This window comes from Antechinus flavipes, chromosome 2 (genome assembly GCF_016432865.1).
Source record: "Antechinus flavipes isolate AdamAnt ecotype Samford, QLD, Australia chromosome 2, AdamAnt_v2, whole genome shotgun sequence".
Classification (NCBI taxonomy): Eukaryota; Metazoa; Chordata; class Mammalia; order Dasyuromorphia; family Dasyuridae; genus Antechinus; species Antechinus flavipes.
Window position 1 is genome coordinate 37,114,281 of NC_067399.1, and position 27,049 is coordinate 37,141,329.

The 27,049-nt window shown below is 36.5% G+C and overlaps 1 protein-coding gene across 1 annotated transcript; it reads right to left on the minus strand.

Moving 5' to 3' along the window:
* LOC127546386 (zinc finger protein ZFP2-like) lies at window positions 1-27,046 on the minus strand. Its single transcript, XM_051973521.1, has 5 exons — window positions 26,899-27,046; window positions 21,735-21,826; window positions 9,089-9,215; window positions 8,243-8,338; window positions 1-2,989 (listed from the first exon to the last, which is right to left on the minus strand). Exons 1-5 carry the CDS (start codon window positions 27,044-27,046, stop codon window positions 1,086-1,088), a joined length of 2,367 nt encoding a protein of 788 aa, XP_051829481.1. The 3' UTR covers window positions 1-1,085.
* Window positions 27,047-27,049: the final 3 nt, after the last annotated feature.

Consider the following 27,049-nt stretch of genomic DNA (forward strand, 5'->3'; position numbering starts at 1 on the left):
TTTTAAAAAAATCAAACATGTTTTATTGGCAGCACTTCCAATTTTTCGTTTTTGTAACTCAACTGCCACCTGATTGGTAGTTAATATAACAAAAGAAAGGGACATAAAGGAGGGGGTTACTTTTTTCTCTGAATGCAACAATTTAATTGATGACAAAACTTGACATCTTAACTCTCCAATATTTAACAGATGATAATACTTTATGAAGCATTCCTTCAATTAATATGCATGGTTAATCTCCAGTATGAAAATTCTGATGAAGAATGGACTCCAAAGGATTTTTACCAGAATCATTATGCTTCATAAGGGATGAGCTCATTCTGAGGGCATTTCCACATTCATTACATTTACGAACATCCTCACAGTACGCATTATTCAATGTTCTACAAGGTTTTCTAGATTAAAGCTTTCTCAAATACATTATAATCAAAAGATTTCTAGCCAATATGAATTTTCTTATATGTATCAAAGCTTTTATATCAGCCTGAAAGATGTATAACATTCATTACATTCAAAGACTCTCTCCAGTATGAATCAACTTCTGATGCTTCAGATTTCTACTCTAGGTGAAAGCATTCCTACATTTATTTCACTGAAAAGGTTTCTCTTCAGTATGAATTCTTAGATGACTAACACAGGTTACACTATTGCTAAGGACCTTATGAAATTTATTACATTCAAAGAATTTTTCTTCAGTATGAATATCCTTGAGAGGTTATTAGTTGGTATATTGGATAGAGCATAAAACTTAAGAATCAAGGAGCCCTAGCCTGGTGCTGTCTGGGCAAGTCACTTAATATTTCTTAGTGTCAGGAAATAAGACAATGTTATAAATAGATTGTGATCCACGTTGGTCGATGAAGTTCTCACATGGCTGGAATCACAGATCCTGGTTATAATGATGAAATGAGTCCACTTATGTCCTTCGTTTTCTACTCAAATTGAAATTCATCACATTTAATTGTGAACATTCTGTTTTGTTTTTCTGCTGAAAGCTTTCCTAATTTCCTTATATTGAAATGGTCTACAGTAGAAGTTCTCATTTTTTTTAAAGCAATGATCTATTTCTGAAAGTTTTCTCACATTTACTTATATTCAAAGGGATTCTCTCTATTATGAATTTTATCATATGCAACAAAGTTTGGACTATAAACATTTCCCCTTTCATTCCATTCAAAGAGCTTCATCCCAGCATGAGTTTTTTTATGTTCTTTAAGGTTTCCACTCCATTTGAAGGCTTTCTCACATTCATCACACTGAAATGGCTTCTCTTCAGTATGAATTTTCTTATGTCCTTTGAGATTTTCACTACGGGTAAAAGCTTTCCCACACTCTTCACACTGAAAAGGTTTCTCTCCAGTATGAATTCTCTTATGTTTATTAAGATCTCCTCTCTGGCTGAAAGACTTCTGACATTCATTACAATGAAAGGGTTTCTCTCGAATATGAGAGAATATTTGATGTCGAGCTAAGCTCTGGTTATTGGTGAAGGCTTTCTCACATTCATTACATCCAAAAGGAGTTTCGCCAGTGTGAATTCTCTTATGCGTATTAAGGCTTCCCTTCCGGCCAAAGGCTTTCCCACAATCATTGCATATATAGGGCTTCTCACCAGTATGAATTCTCTGATGTTGCACCAAGAATGAGCAATATCGGAAGCCTTTTCCACATTCACTACATTCAAAGTGCTTCTCTCCAGTATGGGCAATCTTATGTGCATTAAGGCCTCCCTTCTGGCTAAAGGCTTTATCACACTGATTACATTTATAGGGTTTCTCTCCAGTATGAATTCTCTGATGTCGCATAAGGGATGAACGGTGTCTGAAGGCTCTCCCACAGGCATTACATTGAAAGCGTTTCTCTCCAGTATGAGTTATTTTATGAGTATTAAGGATTCCCTTCTGGTTGAAGGCTTTTCCACATTCATTACAAATAAAGGGTTTCTCACCAGTATGAATTCTCTGATGCTGCATAAGAGAAGAACTGTACCTGAAGCCTTTTCCACATTCATAGCATTTAAAAGGTTTCTCTCCAGTATTATTGTTATTATTAATTACTCTACGTTTAGTAAGGTAAGAGGTGCTGTTGAAGGCTTTACCATATGTATTCAATACATATGGTTTCTCTTGAGAATGAATGCGTTGATGTCGAGTTAGATGTCTATTACTACTGAAGACTTTTCCACATTCATTACATTCAAAAGGTTTCTCCCCTGTATGAATTCTTTTATGTGTTTTAAGGTTTCCCTTCTGGCTGAAGGCTTTTCCACATTCATTACAAATATAGGGTTTCTCACCAGTATGAATTCTTTGATGCACAATAAGGCGTGAATTGTTACTGAAGGCTTTCTCACATGCATTACATGGAAAGAGTTTTTCTTCAGTATGGAATATCTTATGTGTATCAAGGTTTTCTTTCTGGCTAAAGGCTTTTCCACATTCATCACATACAAAGAGTTTCCCTCCAGCATGACTTCTCTGATGTATGGTGAGATTTAAGATGCTATGAAAAATTCTGCCACATTCATTACATTTCAGAGGTCTTCCTCTAGTATGTGTTCTATAGTAATGAAGTAGATTTGACTGATAATTGAAGGGTTTCCTATACTTACTATATTTACAAAGTTTCTTTCCCAATTCAATTCTATTATATTTAATTAGATCTGAAAATTGTTTGAAACTCTCTCCAAGTGTATCATATTTATGGAGACTTTCTCCTCTAGAAAAATTCAGTTGTGGAATGAGGAAAGACCCTAGAATGAGCTTTCTCCCAAATATATTGTAGTTGTGAGTGACAGGCACCTGCCTTGTCTGTCTCTCTTGGTTTCCCATTTGTCTCTCTAACCTGACATCATGATCCCAACCTTCTCCCAAACTGGAATTCCAGGGACCCTCCTTTGTGAGTAACTCATTGGATGATTCTCCCATAGAAATATATTGCTTTGGAACTGATTCCTCGATTTCATATCCTGTCTTCTGAATAAGGGAATCTGTAAGAAATGGAAAAATATCAATCTTCACTGCTGCCTTTGCTAGGAGAAAAAAAGTGCTTTTATACTAAGTTCTAGATTTCCCCTTCTTATTCAAAATGAATTATTAGTCTGGAAAAAGTGGAATATTGAGGGAAGTGAGGGACAGCGAAGGGAAGGTGAGAGTTAAAAAGCACTTAATCACCCAGAACTTAATGAATTACATTCTAGGGTACACAGAAACTTTATAGATTTCATCAGAGTACAAATATTGAGAATTATTGGGAAAATGTGTCAATATTTAAAAAGAAGAAAAATATTAATTCTGAGAAATAAAGATAAGCTTGAAGGAAATCTTCATTAAAATTCAAAAACCTACTATAAAAAGAAATGATTTATAAGCACAAATATCCTTACGAACAATGTAGAATGATGCCTCATTTCTATGGGGAAAATTTGATGTTATAGAGTCAGACAAAGATTTTTTATTCATTAAAACTAGAGAAACATGAATGTAAAGAAATATAGCTCAAAGGATACCAAAGACATAATGGATTGCACTGGGGAAATTATAGTTGCAAGGGATTATGACATCTCATGACTAAAGATGTTTTATGAATGAAGATGATAAATCTGCTTTTAAAAAGTCACATAAACATTTGAAGAGTGAGTTGTGATTTAAAGTGAGCTATAGATTTCACTGGGAAAATGTAGAGAGTCTATTGATTTTTTAAAGGATAGATGAATCACTGAGAATCAGGAGGGTCTCATTTAAAGTACCAAAATATTTAAGAATATGATATAAAAAACTGAGATGAACCTAACTTAAAAGCATGAGAAAAAGTAGGAACTTTTCTGCCAACGATAGCTGGAAAAGGAAATGTTGAAAAACTTTTTGTACCTGCTTTGGTATTCTAGTGAGCTGGCTAGCTAGGTTTATCTGTCTAGCTTACAGGAATTAACTTGTGTTCTGTTGCTGTGAGCACTGACAAGATAGCATCTATATGAATGAATAATTGGGCTGGTCTGTATATCCCAGTTATAGCTAGTTTCATGATTTTTGCAGTTCTTTTGTTTAAAGAGAATGGTTATCCATAACAAGTAAAATTTTTAGAAAATGGGAAGACTTCTATGAAGTCATGCAGAATAGAGTGAGCAGAACTAGAACAATTTACAACACCACTATAAGAAAAACAACTTGGAAAGACTGTAGCATTCTGATCAATGAAATGAATATATATGAATCCAGAAAATTAAAGATGAAACATGTTACTCGCCTTCTGCTGGAGAGAGGATATACTCAAAATGTTGATAAAGACACAGAGTTTGGGGTAGAACTGAGGTGGGAAATGGTTTTGTTAACATGGTCTATGAGAGGGATGTATAGTTTTGCATTATAGGAGTGATCACATTGAGGGACTCCAGGTCTATACTGTCATCTTATATCTAAACCTAGTTAACTAAACCTAGTTAACTATCTAATTTCTGTGTTTCAGCTCTAAGGTTGATATGGAATATCACTGGAGAAAATAACAAAATTGAGTTAACTAAGCATACAAATGCAGGTATGTAACCTTAGCTGAGGCCCTGCTTCCACTCAACAACTCTGCTGTGGTTCTTAATGTTCTGCACAACAGTCTTATTTAAGTCCTATATATCTAATTCCACAAGGACTATTCTATGTCTTCCTCCAAACACCCTGGGTTTCCCCACCCCTACACTTATATCAGATGATGTAAGCTCTTACTTCAATGAGAAAAATGAAATCATCTGACACGAGCCCCCATTCTTTTCCTCAAATTTTTTCAACATGATCATTCTTGCTTTCCTCTCTGCTAATCACAGAAGTGATATTCTTACTTATTAATGTAATTCTGCTTCTTCATTTAATTTCATTCCCTATCCATTTCTCCCCTAAGTTTTCAATTAATGTTTTCTCTCTAGCAACTTGGAAAAGTTCCAAGTCAGTTTCTCATTTTGCCACCAATTCTTTTATTCATTGGCTTGCGAATATGCTCAGGTCTCTTGAATTTTAAAATTAAAATAAATCCCTCCCTAATACCTTCTCTTGATTTTTCTGACCAATGTGCTTCTGCCATAATTCTTCTAAATTCCTTATTTGTCAGTGTCTCTGCACAGTTTTGATCACTGTCGGCCACTCTCCCTCCTGCTAAAGACTCTCTCCTCCTATGGCTTCAGATACGCCTCATAACCCTGCACCATTTCCTTACTGGCTCATCTGTTTTCTGACACCTTGTTGTGGGTCTTCTAAAAGGACAAGGCATTGACTTTCTTTTTTTCACCAACACTCTCTCTTACTCGCCTTCCATATCTATAAAGATGGATTCCCAATAAGGAGCAATTATGCTACAAGGGAGAGAATCCTGGCTCTGCCACTTACTCCCTGTAGGATTTTGGACAAGTCATCTCATCTCTCTGGATTCTGTTTCCTTACTGGCAAAATGAGGGGGCTTGTCAAGATGGGCACTGGCAACATTCAATCTACAATTCTAACAGTAGAGAGATGAGTACATGGCAGGGAACCTTGGGAAGGGTTGATGGCCAAGTTCTTGAAAGATAAATCACTAAGATGCTCACAAGTGAAGAGCTTTAGGATGGGCACAGAAGGTGACAAGAAATCCATGATCTCAGAGTGAGACTTCCTGTCCAATAATCACCTTCACAACATCCCCAGCAAGTGAACTTTTAGTCTGACCTAAAAATCTTCAGTGGGATACATTGTTGGAATTGTGAACACATCCAGCCATTCTGGAGAGCAGTTTGGAACTATGCTCAAAAAGTTATCAAACTGTACATACCCTTTGATCCAGCAGTGTTTCTACTGGGCTTATACCCCAAAGAGATACTAAAGAAAGGAAAGGGACCTGTATGTGCCAAAATGTTTGTGGCAGCCCTGTTTGTAGTGGCTAGAAGCTGGAAAATGAATGGATGCCCATCAATTGGAGAATGGTTGGGTAAATTGTGGTATATGAATGTTATGGAATATTATTGTTCTGTAAGAAATGACCAGCAGGATGAATACAAAGAGGACTGGCAAGACTTACATGAACTGATGCTAAGTGAAATGAGCAGAACCAGGAGATCATTATATACCTCAACAATGATACTGTTTGAGGATGTATTCTGATGGAAGTGGATCTCTTCAATAAAGAGAGCTAATTCAGTTTCAATTGATCAAGGATGGACAGAAGCAGGTACACCCAAAGAAAGAACACTGGGAAATGAATATAAACTGCTTGCATTTTTGTTTTTCTTCCCGGGTTATTTATACCTTCTGAATCCAATTCTCCCTGTGCAACAAGAGAACTGTTCGGTTCTGCACACATATATTGTATCTAGGATATACTGTAACCTATTTAACATGTATAGGATTGCTTGCCATCTAGGGGAGGGGGTGGAGGAAGGGAGTGGAAAAATCGGAACAGAAGAGAGTACAAGGGATAATGTTGTAAAAAATTACCCTGGCATGGATTCTGTCAATATAAAGTTATTAAAAAAAAAACTTCAGTGGAAAGAAATGTAAAAAGAGCCCATTTCAATGTGGGGAGGTGCTAATGGTTAAGAAAGGTTTTCTTTTCATCAAACCTATACATGACTTTCTAATTTCCAATCTGCTGTCATCAGGAGTCAAGATTTCTGCTTCTTAATGATGGTGGTAAATACTATATATGCAGGCTGCTTCAATGATGCAGTCTAGCAGGGCAGCCAAGGTGTGATCACTCTGCCCACTGTCCCAAAGCCTGGGGCTGAAGTTGTGTATCTGACTCTTCTGTAACATATTTAACATTAGTTTGACAAGGAGAAAGGAAAAGCTGGAGAAGAGCTGTGACCATGAATGTGACAATGAAAGGGGATTTTGAGGAAGGTAGATTACTAAATGGTAAGTATGGATGATCCCAGATAGTCCCACAATGAACAATGAATGGAGTATGATATAATCTGGGCACACCAGGTCTAGAGGGTAGCCTATCACAAGGTTATCAATGCCATTCCTCCTGCTACTGGGGCTTTACGATCACTGTCACCAGGGCACAATATTTCTCTGCTCTGTGAGATAAGATTGAATCCTTCTATAGCAAAAGACAATGATCAAGATAAATCTCCTTTCTTCTGAAACAGCTATATCTTTGTCTCTCTCACTCTTCACCATCACCTAAAGCTATTTTCTCTCTGAACTCCTCTTCACTTGCCCCTTCTGGCCCAATCCAAATATTTCCAGGTAGGTCTTATGCTTTCTCTTGAGCACACTAAAATATTCCCATTAAGAAGCTTTAATACACTGCTCTGCAATCTCTGATTTCCTTCCTCTGACATTGTTCCACTTTTCAATGTCCTTCCTAAAATGGGATGCCCACAGCTGAACACAATATTCCACTTGTGGTCTGATCAAGGCAGAGTCCAGTGAGAACCTCACAGAACCCCAGAGTAGAAAGAGATCTCAGAGGCTACCAAGTCCAACCTAAATCAGACTGAGAAGCCTGTCTGAAACCTCCCTAAGAAGTGTCAAGATGTGAAACATGGGAGAGGTGGAACAAGATGAAGATGAGAGAAAGGCTTTGGGAAAAGCCAGGGACTAGAGGGAGCCTCAGTCTGAAGCTGTATCATTACTCTAACCAGCTGAGTGACCATGAACAAGACAAACCCCTTGAAGCTCAGCTTCCTCTGCTGTAAAATTGGAAGGTTGATGCATGATTCATCTTACAAGGTGGAAAAGCACAGTGAAAACTATAAAGTTCTATATGGATGCAGACTAGCATGACTATCATGGAGCTCCATAGCTTTAAAAATTATGGTCATGGAACAGTTGAAAAGAAGACAGATTTTAGCTTTTCATAAGAGAAAGAGACCAGAGGAAATGGAAACAGTGTAAATGGCAGATTGGGGAGTGGAGTTGAAGAAAAATGCAAGGTAAAAAAAAAAAAAGAAAGAGTTTGTGTCAGTTTTAAATACAGCTTGAATATAGTTATATCTGAAAGCAGAAGGAAACTTTGAAAAGAGAGAGATTAAAGATGCCAGGAGAGAAGGTATGAAAGGAAAGGTGTGTAGGAAGAGGTGTAACCATTAGAAATAAGGACATCTCTTCTGGAGACTGGAGAATATGGACAGAGGGAACTAGTAGCAAAGTGACAGATGTCAAAGAGGAGAGGACCCAGGGTTGACAACCACAGCTCTTCTTCAGAGGCTGGGGAGACTCAAGGGAAAATATTCTTAAAAATACCCTTAAATGATTCCATCTGCTTGGCTTTCACTCACCTAGATAAGTGCTGATCAGGACTTCACTTTCTGTCATCCACGGGGCTTCTCTTCTTTCTAGATGGGAGATCACATCTGGTTTGGAAACTGGAAGCCCTGCTCATAGGGACAGAAATGGTAAAATGCTGAGGAATTCAGTGTTACCTTCTTATCCCTTTAGGGCATGCTAAGAAGAACCAGAGGATGTGACAAAGTGAAGGAAGCAGTGAGGCTGGATAATAAGAATGATACAGCCTTAAAGAAAGCATGTTCATTTAAAAGTATCTGTGTTATGGTATATTCAATCAGCAGATGACACCAAACTGGGAGGGGAAGCTAATAGCCTGGATGATAGCTGGGATTAAAAAGAATCTTAACAGGCATCTCTACTGAATCTAAAGTAAGATGAAATTCAATAAGGATAAGTAGAGTCTTACACTAAGGAACAAAAAACCAGCTCCATAATTACAAGTTGGGAAAAGCAGACTGCCCATTGCTTCTGATATGTGGTCCTGAGTAAGTCACTGAAATTCTCTCTGCCTCAGTTTCCTCCTCTAAAAAATAAGGATAAGAGCATCCACCTCCCAAGGTTATCATGAAGATAAATGAGTTAACTGCCAAATGCTTTATAAAATTTAAAAGTACCATGTAAGTGCTAACTATTTATTATTATTATTTATTATTTTACAGGAATCTCCACGTTTACATTACATAAATTCAGTACAGTATATTGCATGTATTCATGACAATATCTCTGCACATAAAGTCAAAATGCAGTGAAACATTGCACACATCCCACCACTATTAGGAAATAAGAAGACAAAGACATGGATGGATGATGACTCATTATAGGAAAACTGTCCTTACCGAGGAAGACAAAATTCTCATAATTCTCCAGCATCACATCCCTGTACATGTCTTTCTGGGCAGGTTCCAAGCGGTCCCATTCCTCCTGGGAGAAGTCCACAGTCACATCTTGGAAGGTGAGTGATACCTAAAATGTCAAATTATGTTTGTGCTCACCTAGAAACCCTCCTCAAAAGGGAAAACAAGGAGGATGTGAAGGTGGCAAAATGGAGAAGATATCACAACATAAGGGTTTGGAATATTCTTGTTTCACTTGTGTACTTCATTATTTTTTAAATTTTATCAAATTCTGCATCATATAGGAAACTTTGCTTTAGTACTCAAAGTCAGCCTTACAAATCATTTTCCAAACTGGCCCCTTATACATTATATGCTTTACTCATATATGGCACTGCTCATTCTCTATATGAACATTTTGGATGCTCACGGAGACATAAAAAGCATGTTTATATAAGAAAAAATTATCAAATTCACCTTAAGAAGAGATACAGAATCTTAATGAAAAACCTAAGAAAGAGAGCCTGTTTTGGGGATCAGAAAGAGAACTGCCACTCAAATAAATGTACTGAAAAGTCCTGTTTGATAACAGAGCACTGGCTACAAGGCACTGTGGCACATAAATTCATGTGAGTAGGACTGTTTTCAGTTTAAAAGGTTCTATCTAATGAGACATTACAAACCAATGGGAAGATTCTATAAAAGGACTGGTGGGTCATATTTCAGCTCACAAGTTGTAGAGGAAGCACTGATTTAGGAAGCTAAAGGGAGGAGGGAGATTGGGGAAGTAAGAAATGACCAGATCAAGATGAAAGCAGGAGTTAGGGACAGAAGGCACATGAGGAGATGGGAAAAGTTGCTAAAAGAAAGAATACAGTAAACAAACTGACAGAGATTGAGTCAAATGAGAGAGTATGTTAGTGTCTGCAGCTGCTAGAAGTCTTTAAAAGAGCTGAACTCTACTCAATTTGCTGCTCAATAGAGTTCTCTGGGTTTACTGCTTTCTAGTAACATCGACAGCTTGAGAGAGGAAACCTCTCAGGGGCATTTGTTACCTTCTACTGCTTTCTCTGGTTTGAGGGGGACAAATAGCAAGGGAAATACAGGCCTTAAATCTGCATTGCTGTGATAAGTAGCTTGGATTTTTCTAAGAGCTAGCTGGATAAAACAGAATCCCTTGTTCTCTGAAGAGATGGAGGAGGGAAAAGACTGGATGACTGTATCACTGTCTACTGCTTTAGAAGAAACTCCTCAAATCCCCCAGATCTTACCTGAGAAGTTTGGCAGTTCTCTAGCTTAAGGGAATATCCTGTCTTTGAAAGTCTGTAACATTTTTTCAGGATCTTGTCAATAGTAGCTTTATGCTAAAAGAATTTGTCACTGCTTCAGCACTAGAATAGCAGAGAAGTAATTCTGTCCACTTTAATGAATTGTAAGGACCAGAAAGGGAGCATTTAGGCAAGAAGTTATTTATAATAAATGGTGCATAATTCAGACTATTCTCTAAGGAGATCAAGGATCTCAAGGCCTGCCATTCAGGCAGTAGTATGACTGTAGGGACTAGTCAACTACTTCCTTGAATGGTCATGCATGGATGAGTGAATCTATTGTTTTGAGTTGGGCATATGTTTTTCTCCCTTACATGCCTGCCTCCTTGCTAAATATATATATATATATATATATATATATATATATATACACACACACACACACACATGTGCCCATTCTCCCCAACAGATATGTACATGGGCTAATGGATGGACTTTATTGAATATTAATGTTCTTACTTTCCATTCACTAAATGCTATTATATCCTTTTTTCAGCCTCATGATTTAGAGATGGTTCATATTTAAGTGTCAATGGCATCACTGTGACTGATGTATCAATTGATGGGATACTTTGGTGAGTATTTAGGCACAACATTGGCAAGTAGTGAGATCATAATCCTCCTCATCAGGCACCATCTTCTGGGCTATACTGTCCAAGTGAGTGGGACTATGGCCAAACTTAAGCTATACTTAGAAACTCCCAAATCCCAAATTGATAAATTAAACATGTTGATCATACTATTTTCTAATCAAGTACACCATATCAATTATTCTTCATTACTGATCATGTCTTTTTGGTCACAAATGGTATTACAGAGTACAAATTCTCTCTTGTCTTCTCATATAGAAATCCTGTAACCCTGCTCTATTCCAAATCACTACTATCTTTATGCAAGATATATATACACAATATTTAAGAAGGATAAACTGATCAAGGAATGTTATATAGTTTAAAGACACACATAAAAGTATATACAGTACACACATATATTTATATATTTAAAAAATATTTCATCTCTTGTTTCTTCATCTGCTCTCTCTCAAAGAATTATCTCTTTCAAAGACAAAGGAAAAAACCTAACCAATATATCAAAAAAACACTGAAATTATAAACAGTATTACTTATGTTCTCCCATTTATGCATGGGGATAATATTTGTACCATTAAACTATAAAAACTATAAAAGGATGGTCATAATGTCAGAAGGCAGACATGGGAATGAGTGGTATTAAAAAGCATAATAAAATGAACAAAAGCAAGTAGGCAAGACTGTGTGAGACATTCACAAGGGTAAGTGAACAATCTAATTTGGAAAGGAACAGGAAGATACTAAAAAGATAAGATGATGCCAAAATATATACGCCATCCTAAAATGTTTGAACTTGATTTTGAAAACTGTAAGCACCAAATCTATTTTGAATAAATCAAAGGAAACGCATTTGTTCAATAATAACTTTACGTCGTTGTTTTTAAAGAAGGGTAAACATGTATACAGAAAGGGAGTGGATCCCCATCTCCAAGGAACTTACATTCTAACTGGAGGAAATGGCATATATTGTGAAATATGTTCACATGAACACATATGTGTTCAGGAGAAAGGTGGAAAGTGAAGGGGAAGGACAAATGATACACTCCCATGTGGAACAGGCATATGGCAAGGTCTAAATGGGGAATTAGATGATATGTAAAGAAACATGGTCTAACTTGGGGTACAGTGCTGTGTAGATATGATGACCTAAGTATGTTCAGCTGTCAATCGATATGGCTTAGCTCGAGCAGGAGTTGAGGGGGGACCTAAGGTGTGCTAGTAAACTTCTAACAGCTCTCATAAACTTTCAGTGTGAACAACTGGCAAAAGTTACAAATCAGAGCTTGATTTAAGAAAGTGAGAGATGTTAATGTAGAGTAAACCTAAAAGTGTGTGGTGCATACTTTTTTTATTTTTTGTTTTTTTTCAGAGATTTAGTTGCTAAGTACTTATCAGCAGACAGTTGGATGTAGGGATAGGTCTTTGCTTTTGGTGAACATCAGGAGACAATGCTGGTGTTAAAAAAAGATGTTTTTAAATTAAGAGCACTTTGGGGTTACTGAAAATATTATGTAACTTTCTAAAAGCAAGAAAATTCATTCTCTCCTATTCAGTTTCAGTCTTAGCTCACTGTCAGAAGTATATGTCCAAGATACACATATTGATGGACTGTCTTGAAGGATTGCTCATATAACTTAATATCATATTTTTGACAGTAATCATTCTTACTCATTTTTTTTTCCTGTAGGGACCAGTCAATTACTTCCTTGAATGGTCATGCATGGATGAGTGAATCTGTGCTTCAATGAAATTAGCACATCAGATGGGGTTCTTTTCAGCAATGAGATGATTGAGGCCAGTTCCAATGATCTTATGATGAAGAGAGCCATCTACACCCAGAGAGAGGATGCTGGAAACTGAGTGTAGATCACAACGTAGAATTTTCAATCTTTTTGTTGTTGTGTGCTTGCATTTTGTTTTCTTTCTCATTTTTTTCCTTTTTGATCTGATTTTTCTTATGTAGCACAATAATTGTATAAATATGTACATATATATGTATATTGGATTTCACATATATATTTAACATGTTTAACACATTTTGGATTATCTGCCATCTAGGGGAGTGAGGGGAAGAGGGGAAAATCTGGAATCCAAGGTTTTGCAAGGGTCAATGTTGAAAAATTATCCATGCATATGTTTTGAAAATTAAAAAAAACTTTAAAAAACAACTAAAAAATGAGCACATCATGTACAACAGGAATATTTGGAGGCCCTTACTATTTAAATAGAATTCTTTCCCATCTGTATTCTGCACAGAATATGTTTTATGTCATTATTAAGCAACTTAACTTTAGCATTCATCTTTCTGTTTAAGGCTTTGAATATGGTTGTTTCTATCAAGGAAATCTTTTTTTTTTTTTTTTTTAAAGCAATCAGGATTAAGTGACTTGCTAGGAACACACAGCCATTAAGTGTTTGAGGACAGATTTGAACTTAGGTCCTTCTCACTCCAAGATTGGTGCTCTATCCACTGTATTCAAGAAGTATAAAATATTAATATGTATTAAACATATCTCATTGGAGAAAACTATCTTAGATTGCATTTCCTATGAGCCAAGTGTTCTTTTTTTAAAAAATAATCAGCAAACAGATTTTCAGAAAGGCCTGGAAAGATTTACGTGAACTAATGCTGAGTGGAACAAGCAGAACCATGAATACATTGTTCACAATAATAGCAAGAATATGTGATGATCAACTATGAAAGACTTGGTTCTTCTCAGTGGTTCTGTGATGCAAAGCAAAACCAACAGACTTTGGACAGAAATTGCCATTTGCAACCAGAAAAAGAACTGTGATTGGAATGTAAATCAAAACATGCTATGTTCACTTCTTTTTTCTGTTTTTTTTTTTTTCCCTCTTCCATGGTTTTCCCCTTTTGTTTTGATTTTTCTCTCTCAACATGATTTATAAAGCAATGTGTATTAAAATAATTTAACTTTTAAAAAGGCCAAATAAGTAAATGAAAATATTCAGCAACAATAAACAGCAGAATTGTGCAATCTGTGTACTTTATGATACATTATGTGAATGTGAATATGGTATACTATAGAAAAGAGTTTGTAAAAAAGCTTGAGTTTTCTATTCTCATATGTTTATCAAGGATTCTCATATTTAATATAAGGTTCACCACAGACTTTGAATCAGTAATGACTAGAATCACAGATCTTGCAGATCTTCTAACTCAACCCTCTCATTTTATAGGTGAGGAAATTGAGACTCAGAAAGTTTAAATGACTTGCCCAAAGTCACATAGTGAGTAACCGAGCCAGGATTTGGTCCCAGATTTTGACTTCAAAGGCCAAGCCCTTTCTCACTGCACAATCCTGTCTCTTCATCACATTTAACAAATAATAGCATTTGTGATATCTTTCTAAACATTTGGTATGAATGAATGAAAGAAAAAGCACTTTTTAATGTTTACTCTGTGCCAGGCACCATACTGAACACATGATACAAATACAAGCAAGGAACTCACACTCTTAATAAGGGAGGACAACACATAGTATCAGAAAGAGGCTCAATGGTTTGTGTTGGTGGCTGCCTGGTTTGTAAATGAGTAAGAAAACTTGTGACTTGGATTCTAGGCCAGATATGGCAAAGGCTTATTTATAAAGCCAGGATCCAGGAGGCAGGGTCTAAGGTCAGATAAGAGGAGGAGGAGGAAAAAGAGGAAGAGGAGGGTAGCCACAGTGTAGACAGTATTTGGAAATGGTTCCTTTCTCCAACTATCTTGAAAACCATTACTTTGATGCTTCCAAATTAGTCTTTCCTAGCCTATATTTCTTGTTTTGCTTTTAAAATCCATACCTTTTGTTTTTACATCAAATTAATTTCCAAATACATTCTATCTGTCCCCTACTCAGAAAACCTTTTTTCATGGAAAAAAAAAAGTAAGAGAGAAAAAAGAAGCTCTTTTTCTTTTTTCAGCAATGAGATGACTGAGGCCAGTTCCAATGAACTGCTCTTGAGCTTAGCAATGGTCAATAGCTGGAGGGCCAGGTCAGAGGTGGAGGCAGCATCTGGAGGGCATGACAGAAAGCTGACAAGAATGGTTATGGTTGGGCCTATCATCACCTAGACATGGAAAACTCCAACCAATCAAAAGGTCATACCCCAAGGGGTGAACCTCTGGATAACAAGGTAAGATGATGCCTGAAAACAACATGGTTGGGTCTGGAGTTCCTTAGACATGGGAATATAAGTGATATTCCACATGCAATCCATTAACTTTGCAAAGAAGACAGGGAGGGAAGGTAGTGTTGCTTATCATTTAAAAAACAATACATATAAAAACATACTTCTTGTTAGAACTTTGTCATACATCAAGATGTTACAATGAAGACTTGAAACTTTTTCACCCTTGTGAGTTATAGATTTAATTTGGTTTGGATCCTAGGTTTCATTAATGTGCTATGATTAAATAATATTTTTGTGACTAGTCTACTGCAGTGAATAAGGGACCAAAAGAGCCCAAAATGTAACCTGTGTTGCTTTTGATTAGCTCTTTAGGATATGCCTTTATTTTCTAATCCCTCAGAAATCTTCCCTTCCAGAGTCTATTCTTATATATTATCTCTTTTGGTAGCAAAAATAAATTGAAAAATACTTATTAAGTGTTTATAATAAGTTAGGCACAGTGCCAAGTTATGGACATGCAAGTACATTCAAACAAGGCTGTTTGAGTGCCCTCAAAGAGTTTACAATCCAAGGGGGAAGGCAACAATTAAAGAGGAACTACAAAGGGAGAATAAAGATAGAAATTTGTTTATAAGGTTTCTGTGCCCTAACAAACAATTTTTTTTTAATGTACCATACACAGTTGAGAACTAAGTAAATTTCTTTGTTTCAAATTCAGTAATAGGCAAGCATCATTAGCTAACTTTTAAAAAATTATATTTCCTTTTTTATTTTTGTTTGATTTTTCTAAATCTAAAAGGGACACACTGAGGTCTCCAACTCTTATAGTTGTACTGTCTATTTCTGTGTATAATTAATTCTTCAAGAACTTAGATACCATGCTATTTGATACATATATTGAATGTATATTAGCTTATTAGCCATAGTGCTGTTAAGGAGAATGCTAATTTCCCTCTTTATCTCTTTTAACCCTCTCTATTTTTATTGTTGCTTTGCCTGAGATCATGAATATTATCCTTGCTTTTTAAAATTCACCTGAATCTTTAATATGTTCTGCTCTGGCATTTCAATTTAATTCTGAATTATTGTTTCAAGTTCTTATAAAAAACATATTGTTGGACTTTACTCCCTGTTCTGGTACTACTCTTTTCCATTTTATGTACAAGTTCATGTTATTCACAGTTATATCTTAATTGTATATTTCCTTTCATCACATCCTCTTTTGCTCTTTCCTTTTTTCTTTCTCTTTTATGAAAAAGGAGGTAAAGAGAAGTCTGTTCCAACTCCTCTGCTCCTCCTCCCTTCACCAAGCCCAGGCCCTGATCTCTGGTTCTTACTTTTCTATACTTTAATCTACAATTCATTATGATCAACTCTTCAAAGTTGAAGTTTATTATGCTTTTGATTATTTCCTGTCCAACTCCATCCTGCCTTTTATGTTTTCCTTACTTATTTCCCTTTTCTTGCTGTTATTCTTGTTCAGTTTAATATATTTTTACACTAAGCTTATTGTATAAATGTATTCATCCTTCTTTAGCTCAGATAAGAATGAGGTCATGAAAAACATACTTTTCTATCCTTTTGTCCATATTTATATTTTCGTCTTGGTTCCTTCACCCTTTGCATTATTTCCCCTCATTTTTCTTTTCTTTTTAAAACCAAAAAAATTATCATCATTCTCTGAATTACCTGAATAACTTTGTAATCCCTAAAAACATTAGGATTCTAAAAGATTTTTTACTTCTTCCCTACTTAGTAGACTATAAATACTTCATCATTCTTTAGCCTCTTTTAATTGCTCAAATATACTACCTTTGTAGGTTTCTTTTGACTTTTATGTTTGTATATGAAGGTTTATACTCAGTTCCATGACTTTAACTTAAATGAACTGATGCTGAGTGAAATATCAGGAAAATGTAGACAACAACAGCAAGACTGTATGAGGATCAACTCTGACAGACTTAGCCCTTCTCAACAATTCAATGATCCAAGAAAATTCCAATAAACTTTGGATAGAAAATGCTATCCATATGCAGAGAGATAACTATGGAGACTGAATATGGATTGAACCATACAATTTTCACTTTTTTTCTGTTTTTTTTTTTCTCATGGTTTTCCCCTCATTCTGATTTTTTTTCTCCCAACACAACTCATTTGGAAATATGTAAAAATTATTATACATCTATGACCTAGAAAAAATAATAAAAAAGGATTACTTTAAAGAGTTCTAGTTTACCAAAGATTAGATGTCCCCTATAGAATTATGTTCAAGTTTTACAGGGTATATTACTCCTGGCCATAGTTCATTATCTTTTTTGTGTTTTTTAGAATACCATGTTCCAGTATTTTCTATCATTTCTTATAGTTACAGCATATTCTTATGTGATCCTGACTGTGATTCCTTAGTTCTTGGACTCTTTCTGGCTCCTTGCAATATCTTTTGGAAATTCTACCCAGTAATTATGACATTCTTGAATGTTTTGAATTGGGGATTTCTTCCAGCAAGTGACTGAAATCTAATTTTTTATGTCACTTTACCTTCTGGTTCTAACAGAAAGAAAGAGAGAGAAAGAAAGAGAAAGAGAGAAAGAGAAAGAGAGAAAGAGAGAAAGAGAGAAAGAGAGAAAGAAAGAAAAAAAGAAAGAAAGAAAGAAAGAAAGAAAGAAAGAAAGAAAGAAAGAAAGAAAGAAAGAAAGAAAGAAAGAAAGAAAGAAAGAAAAAGAAAATAATAAGAGAGGAAAATAAGTATATGGAACAAAGATAAATAATAGCAACTTGCTATAGTTTAGCAAAATCAGTTGCAAAAATTATATAAAAAGAAAAGTGTTCAAGGCTGTTGCAGTTATTTTCCTTGTTGATGCAATAACATTTCCTGAGAATAAAAGTATATAGCTGTATTTTGCATAAATGGAACAGTACTCAGAGCAATCCAAATCTATTTCCTTTTGTTAACAAGTAAAATCTCTTGAGGCTTTTGGAATTGATCTTAGTCTAATTCTTTGTCAGTTTTAGAGGGTCAGCCAAGATCTGCCCTATCTAGTTGCCACCTGGTATTATTCTCCAGAAGTGAGAAATGTGCTTCAGTCAGTAGTTATCTGTTTTGGATCCCTTTGTGTCTTTGGGATAAAAACCCAAGACAGAAATAGGAAGCTTTAACTCTTTCAAGGCCTAGTTAGGCAGCTCTCTTTGTTTCTGGTCCTATTTAATTTTTTATCATTCTTGTCTTAGGGCTCACTTCTGCCAGAATCTGCAAATGCACATGTATACATATGTGTATATGTATACAAGCATAAGCAACACACACATGTATATATGCACACACATACACAGCATATATTGATATATACAAATACATATTTGTGTGCATCACAAATGTGTATAACATGTTCTATGCATATGTTATATACATATATGTTTATATGCCTATACATTCAAACGTGCATGTCTGTATGTATATGTATAGGCAGACTAATCAATAGATAGGAAGTTGATCTTGGAGCCAGCAAATTCTGGGCTCAAGTCTCCCCTCCAACACGCTGTGGTAATGTGATTCTGAGTAGGTAGACTTAATTCTAAGAACCCCTGGCAGTGTTCTAAGGTAGTAAATGGTAGAAAAGCTGCTAGTCTGCATTGGCAGAAATCATTTCCTCATCAAGAGTTCACTATACGAATGAAATCACAGATCTGGTTAAAAAAAGTCATAAATAAGTGAATTCAATTTTCAAAGATAGGTTCAATAAAAGAGAGAAAAAACAAGGATTACCCAAATTCATTTAAAAAATGTAATGCATTAGTATTCAGATTACCAGGGGATTGTTCATGGAATAATAAAATTCATTCTGTGAATTAAAAGGTCAAGGATTTCTTAAGAAAGAATGAAAAAATAAAAACCAACTCTAGAAATGTTAAGGTGAGAGGAAGCATTAACAAATTTTAATTTACACAGTACAGCAGTAGTTATCAACTCTCTTTGGTCCTGAAAAAAAATATGACCAATAAAAGATACTAGATAAATAATGTTAGAAGAAAATATTAAAGAAAACTAACTACTTGAAATAGAACTTTTCATTCATGAATTATTGAGAATAATATGTGCTTAAATCAACATCTTTTGGCGATGCCATATCCTATGCAAGTTAAACTGTAAAAAATAAGGAAAGTTTCTCCAACAACAATAAATAGTTGATAATCTAAAAGTTTTTATTGATACCTCTTATTTTTTATACCACAGACATTACTTCCTTCTCAATTTACTTCTTATAACAAAAATAAACAACCCCCCCAAAAAAAACCCCAAAACAACAAAGCAGCAACCAAATCTGACAAAGTATGAACCATTCTAAACCACCACAGTCCTTCATCTCTCTAAGAGATGTGGTTTATTGTTTGTGTTTTGGAACTAAGACTGGTCCTTACATACAGAGCTCAGCTATTTTATTGAGTTTTTTTTTTTTTTAAATTCTCAGTGTTTTAGTCATTGTGTATATTTTTCCTCCTAATTCTGCCTTTATCACTGAATCAATTCATACAAGTCTTCTTGTGTTTCTCTGAAGCCCTTCTACTTGTTTTGTTTTGTTTTTTATACATCTGTATAATACAAATTATTTAGCCATTCCCCAAATGATGGGAACCCAATTAGTTTCCAGTTCTTTATTAAAAAAGTAGGGCTGCTATGAATATTTCAGAACATTCATATCCTAAAATATTTTGTCTTTTAATTTGTTCGAAACCAACGAGTGAAAGGACATGATAATAAGCTTGTAATTAGATTCCCAAAAGGCAGTATTGCAAATGATAAAATAGATTTCAACTCTATCAGATAGAAAGATTCTACATACTACTTTCTCCCCACCCCCACCTCCCCACTCCCTCCTCTCTCTCTGTCTCTCTGTCTCTCTCTCTCTGTCTCTCTGTCTCTCTCTCTCTCTCTCTCTCTCTCTCTCTCTCTCTCTCTCTCTCTCTTATATACACATATTCAGTTCAAATAAAAATGAGAGATTCAGAGTGGGGTCAATGTAGTGACCAATTATGATTCCAGAAGACAGCTAATGAAGTATGCTACAGATTAACAGAGGTGATGGAGGATGAGTCATACACAGGTAGACATAACAGCAATGTGGAAATCTGCTTTGCATGACCATCCATAATTTTTATAAGGACTTTGCTCTTCTTTTTTTTTCCCATGAGGGGAGGAAGAATGAGGGAGAAAAAATAAAGACACACTTAAAAATTTTAGAAAAGAGATATGAAAAAATTTCAAAATATGAAATGCAAATTATCAAATTAAAACAAATTTGAGCTTTTCCACCAAATATCTTAAATTCCTAAAAATTGAAAAAAGTTCAAGTATTTGTGGGAATGTGAGAAAAAAAAGATATATTAACTGTTTAAGATGTTATGTACTGGTGCAACCAAAAATACTTTGCAATTAAGAAAAGTTACAAAACTGTTCATGTGCTCTGATTTAATTATGTCCCACTAATGGGTATAACCCGAAAGAGGTTACTGCTAAAAAGAAAATACCTGCACAAAAATATATATAGCAACACTATTTGCAGTAGAAAAAAAAAGTGAAAACAAATTGTCATTTCAAAGACTATATAATACTCTGCTGTAAATAATGATAAATACGGTATGATTTATATGAAACAGTATAAAAGGCAAAATTAAAACAACACCATATACAATTATTTCAACCATGTATAAGAAAACAAATTTAAACGGCAAACAAATAAGATCAAGAACAGCATTTATTAGTGGAAAGAATGTTGATTTGGGGGGGTGGGGTTGGAGGACCTAGATTATACCAGTCATTACCTAAGGGACCCTGAACAAATTTCTTCAACACTCTAGGCCTGTTTCTTTATCTGTAAAATAAGGCAACTGGACCAGATGGCCCATTAGATATCTTACAATTTTAAATCTATAAATACTGAATGGCATTAGTAATAGCTTATAACATATCCCTTTTTTAACTACTAAAGGACCAAGGCTGCAAGGACTAAGGTCACAAATACTCATTTATGTTGTTTCACTTACCTTTTTTCCAAAACTACACACTGTAGGGGGTTCAACTGGGAGTAACTCATGGGTATCTATGATGCATCAAAACAAAATTTATCAATACGGTTATTTTTAAAATTAATTCTGGTGAGTATATTTTCTGTGTCAACAAAACTTTAAAGAAGGGCAGCAGGCCCCTTAGAGTTTAGTACTAAGAATGAATAAATAAATTGTCAAAGGGAAGGATAAAGATACAAGGCAAGTGGGGAACATTCCACAGAAGACCAGAGCAGCAGGATTGGAACACATGTAGAAATAGTTAAGGTTTGGTCTCTGAGGAGTAAGACATCACCTTCTTTAGGCTTTGATTTCTTCAGGAATCAAATTAGGGGTGATTTTTAACACTGTGACAAGCTCTAATAATCTATAAACTAAAGCTATATCATATGTCAGAAGCACCAGTCTTCTGAGACAAGGAAAACTGATGATCAAACTCCTGGCAACTATAAACAAAATAGAGGACAAGAGAAAGAAAGGTCCACACTTTGAGAATAGGAACGGTATTTCAAAAAAGAGGAAATCCTAACTTACCTGGGATGTGGGTGGTAAGAGACCAGAAGTCATTTCCATCTCCTCCTTGATTTTCTTTTCTTGGGGAAGGGCAGAATCTTGAGAAGCCAGAACTGAAGTACAAAAAAGAAATCAAGAGGGAGACCAAGTCTTTCCTTGTAGCTCCCAAGCCCACTAGAGTAGAATTTCCCACTTATTATTTGGATATGATTCTCATGGTCCTTAGAGAGGAAGAGGTCAAAAGAAACCCAGAATTGGACACATCTACTAAAATCAGAGGGGAAAAGCATGGAAATGATTTCCTAAAGATAGATCTAAACATGAAATCTAAGAAAAGTAGAGAAATAATAAGAATGCCTGACCTTTGATGAGTAAAAATCTCAAAGCCCCAAAGAACTAAATCCCTATTCTAGTTCTGAGTAACTAACTGTCTGCTGGCCAAACTCATAGCTACCACATGCTAATAAATGAAATAGGGAACAAAAGGTCCTGAGTAAATGTCAACCTGTTAGCTGTTCCTACTAGATGATCCTACTTAAGAGATAGATTGGAGATTTACATAGAAGAGTTAAAAGTTAAATCAGAAAATCAGGCCATAAACAAACTTTAGCACTTTTATTCTGTGGATGGGCTCACAGGTATACATGGGTACAGCCACGAAGAACAGATTTTTATTTCTATGAGGAATAGATCCAAAATCAGTCCAGGGATGAATCAGAGTCTTTTCTTGCTCCCTTTTCTGCTAAAAAGTTTGAAAGCATAGATCTGGAAGCAATCACCACCATGGAACCCCACAAAGCGGAGAAATCCTTAACATGGAACTTTTTATATACAAAAAGGGAGAGCTGAGAATCTACCTTCAGAGCTGTCATATTACCACCCCCTCTGGATAAGCCTTGAAGTACTGAAGCATCCTTCTCACCCTTAACTGGAAGAAAATAATGCCCTTTAAAAAAATCTCATTTAGATAAGGCTTATGCATGGGTTTCTTCTGTTGTGCTTCTTATTGGTTTGCCATTCCATTATTAATTTGGAGAGGCTTTTGCTACTAAATATTGAATCTGAAATACCCCAATGCATCTGTGATACCACTACTTTTGAAGTTCATTCTTCCCCCAACTCATCCATACTGGGCCATCCCATGCAATTTTTGTCCATATCCTTCTATGAATTTGCCAAATGGTCTCTATACAATATGTTTAAGGCCTTCCTTGATTTCTCCCAGCATCAGGGTCAGTGAAGCACTCTCGGTTGCCTACTTGTCATCCCCTGCCTTTGCCATTGCCATGTGACTAGCCCCTTTCCTCCCAGCATGCTTTTCTTTGATAACACCTTTTAATCCTGTTCTCCAAAATTCTTTTTATAATCACCATGTTCCTATCCATTGATCTCTACATGATATTCATTTTTAATTTTTCAGATACTGTTAACTCCACATCTTACTGCTATAAAAAATTAGAATGCTGATAGATCTCTCTTTCTCTACATATATATATGTGTGTGTACACATACATACATATGTACATACAAACATGAGTGTATAATACTATACATGCCCTATATGCTATATTGTAATGTATATATGGAATTATACATGTATACACACATACTTTTAACTTTATAGCTTGTCCATCAAATATATGTCATTATATGAGCAACGGACATTCTCTATTTACTTGGAATCTTCTATTTGGATGGCCAGGCCAATCTCTAATGCATGGGGACAAAATTCTTTTGAGAGACTGCCATATTTTTGCACTTAAGACAACCGATAAAATGTCATCTATGAATAGGAGCATCAGGATGACCCCAACATCCACAATCCTGCCAAGTGTAAGAGTTCAAATAGATAGGAGATACTTATTAAGCCACCTTCTCATTTTAAAATTCATACAAATAGGTCTCATTCAAACTGGAATTGAATGAACAACACTAATGAATGGCCCTGATTCCCCGAGTTATCCAAAAAGCTGAGAAAGAACTACTCTTGATGAACTCTGAAAAATGACAATCATGAGAAGTTTCCCAAACTGAAGAAGGGTAACCATCATCTTAATTTTTTTAGAGCATAATAATAATACAGACTCTGTCAGAATTGATGCCTTGTGTTCATTCCTCTCCTATTAACATAACTACTATTGTATTTCAGACCCTCAACTTTTCATACCTGGATTGTTACAATGATCTCTAATGGTTAGCCTCCCTGCTCAATTCTTCTTCCACAAAGTAGCAAAAAATGTTTCCCTAAACTGACAGTTTAACAATGTATCTCCTCTCCTCCATAAAGGCTGATGAGTACTTATTACTTTTAAGATCAGAGATACAGTCTTTTGTTTGTTACCACTTGACCCCAACTTTTCTAGACTGACTGTATATTTTATCACATAATACTTCATTGCCACATCTTTACTCCAGGATGGCCTTTCTCCTCAAGTCCTCCTTTGTTTCCTTTAAAAACATCACCAGGTAGTGTAAAGTACAAGCTAGCTCCCTGGAGGGCTTCAGAGTAAGCCAAAGTCAGGATAAATCAAAGTCCCTGGTCCTCAGGGGGAGAAGTGAAGGAGGCAGGCAAGCTGCCAAGAGGCTTACCAAAGATCTCTCCTGGATTGTGGAGTCCTGAGTCACCAGCCTCGGTCCTCCTCATCCTTCTGCCAAGTACTTCTGACTCTCTTGGTCTACTCTCTAATCCTTGCCTACAATTTTCTCACTACCAAAAATTCAGCAAGCACCAAAGGTAAGGAGAGTCATTATCCAAATATATGCTAATAGAGCCATTGTCTCACATGAAATAGGTAGCCTTAAGTGCTTCAGCCCTCTACAAGGTAGCTTTTCCTGATTTCCCACCTCTTCCTAAGGAGCTAGAAGAGACCACCTCCAATTTATTAAGTGCCTTATAGGTTCTAAGTACTGTGCTAAGGAGTAGTCCCTGCTCTTAAGAAGCTCACAGTCTAACAGAGGAAACAAATGGGGGAAAAAAAAAAACTATTTACTAACAAGCTTTAGACAGGACAAACTGTAGAAAATCAAGAGAGGGAAGATACTAACATTAAGGGGGATTCTGCAAAAGGTGGGATTTTTTCTGACACCTGAAGAAAGCCAGGGAAGCTAACACGCAGAGAAGAGAAGGGAGAGAGATCTGGGCTGAGGGATAACACATGAAATGGGGTGGATTCACAGAAAATTGTATCTAGCTGAGAACAGAGAATCACTAGCCTTTGGATTGAATTTGGATTCTTTACGGTATAAGAAGTCTAGAAAAACAGAGAGGCAAGCTATACAGGGTTTTAAATATCAACAGAATTTTATATTTGGTACTGGAGATGATGGTAGATGACTGAATAAGGAGTGACATATTAATCTTGTGTTTTAGGAAGGTCAATTTGATAGCTGAGTGAAGGATTGATTGGCTACTGAATAAAATAGGAGAGAATAGAAGTAGCAATGGAGAGCAATGAGTATTCCAACTCTCCCACCTTTCCCAGGGGAAATGAATGAAAGTGCAATCAATGCTGGAAAAGGTGACCAGGAAGGCTGTATCATTAGATACAAAAGCAATATATTTATTTTGCATTGCATATATTTATAGGCTAGAACACTGGGCTGAATGAAATGATGAAATTCAATGAGAATAAATGTAAAGATTTATTTTTGGATTAGAAAAAATCAACTTCACATGGACAAGACGGGGGAGAGAGCAGTTTATCTGAGAATAATAACAAGACTGAAAAGAGCTAGGAGTCTTTGTGGGGTGCTGGTTCAATGAGACTACAGCCAAGAAAGTTCATACTCTTGGGCTGTAATAAGAGATTTAACTTTCAGATAAACAATTCCCTCACACTCTGCCCACATCTGTAGTACTAAAAACTTATTCTGTTTGGGCATCAGAGTTTAAGAATGTTGACAAATTAGATTGTCTAAAGGAGATCAACTAGGACTGAAGGTTTAGGACAATCAGTTGAAAAACTTGGACACCTCCAGTTTGGAGATTGGAAGACTAAAAAGGGAATAACGGCTATCTTCAATTATCTGAAAGTCTGTCCCATGTAAACAGGCTTGTTCTCTTTGTCAAGGGAAGTCAGAATTAAGGGCAATTTATGAAAGATGCCAAGAGCAAATTTAAATTTGAAGTCAGGAAAAATTTCTTAACAAAGAGAAATGTCTAATATTGGGGAAACAAGGCAGGAGAAGATTAGCTGGATATGTCTAGTAGAGAGTCTCTCAGTGAGGATGAAGTCCCTTACAGCTCTCAGGTTATATGAGAGGATGCCAGCTCAAGGACAGGACACATTCTTTTTCATCTCTGTGTCCCTGGCAGCAATTCAGCATCAGGCAGATGCTTACTAAATGAGGATCAGGTTGTTAAACTCACACAGGTATTCCATAAAAAGTAAAAAATAGATTAGATAGCAAAAACAGCATTCAAATCTGAGAAGGGGAGAAAAGGGAAATGGGAAAAAAGAAGGGGTGAAGTAGAGTGAGGGTGAAGAGGGAGAAGGGAATGGAGGAACCACCAAAAAAGAGGGGAAAGGGGGAGAAGAGAAGCAAGGAAGAATAGATGGGGTGAAGAGGGGGAAAGTGCTAAGAGGAAAGGATGAAGATGGAATAAGGGATGAAGGGGGAGAAGGGGAGAAGAAAGAATGAGAGAAGGGAAAGAAAAGGAATGAACGGATAGAGAAGTAAAGGGGGATCAGAGGAAAGGGGGATTGGAAAAACATGAATGGAAGAAAGATGGGAAAGAGGGGATGAGGAAGGGATGGGGAAAGGATGGGACAGGGGAAACGTGGATGGAAGATGGGATGGGGAAGGGGGATGGGAGAAAGATGCATCAGGGAGAAAGAATGAAGGGGGAGAGGGGTGCGGTTCTGGAAGGTCACAGGCCACTTTGCAGGTTCCACTCTGACAATATGGCCCCCCAAATTCCCTGCCGGTCACGTTCTGTCCCACTCCCACTCCTCCCTCCAACGAAGGACCCCGGCCCAGCAGAGCCCCTGCCCCTCCCCTCCCCCCCAAACAGCTTACACACTCAGTGCCCCGCCTAGCGCCCCTCCCCCACACCTCCCCCACGCCCAACCCCCTCCCGGGCCGACTCCGCCCGGACTCGCCCGCACTCACTTTCACACGTTCGCTTTCATCCTCTCGCACACGTACGTGCGCGCACACACATTCACCCCTCTCACCAGCTCACCTGCACTGAGCTCGGCGAAGAAGTAAGGGCGGAAAGCCCTGCCCCGCCCACTCACTTCTAAACTGCGCCTGCGCAAATTGAGCCCAGAACTACGATGCCCAAAAGCCACTGGGGTGAGGGACAATTCGAATTGGAACAAGCAGGACATGCG

Coding starts and splice junctions, on each gene's coding strand:
- LOC127546386 (XM_051973521.1), bottom strand. CDS start 27,046: ATGTCCTGCTTGTTCCAATTCGAATTGTCCCTCACCCCAGTGGCTTTT. Junction 21,827..26,898: donor CTTCGCCGAGCTCAGTGCAG/GTGAGCTGGTGA, acceptor TTTGTACTTCAG/TTCTGGCTTCTCAAGATTCT. Junction 2,990..8,242: donor CCTGATCAGCACTTATCTAG/GTGAGTGAAAGC, acceptor CATTTCTTACAG/ATTCCCTTATTCAGAAGACA.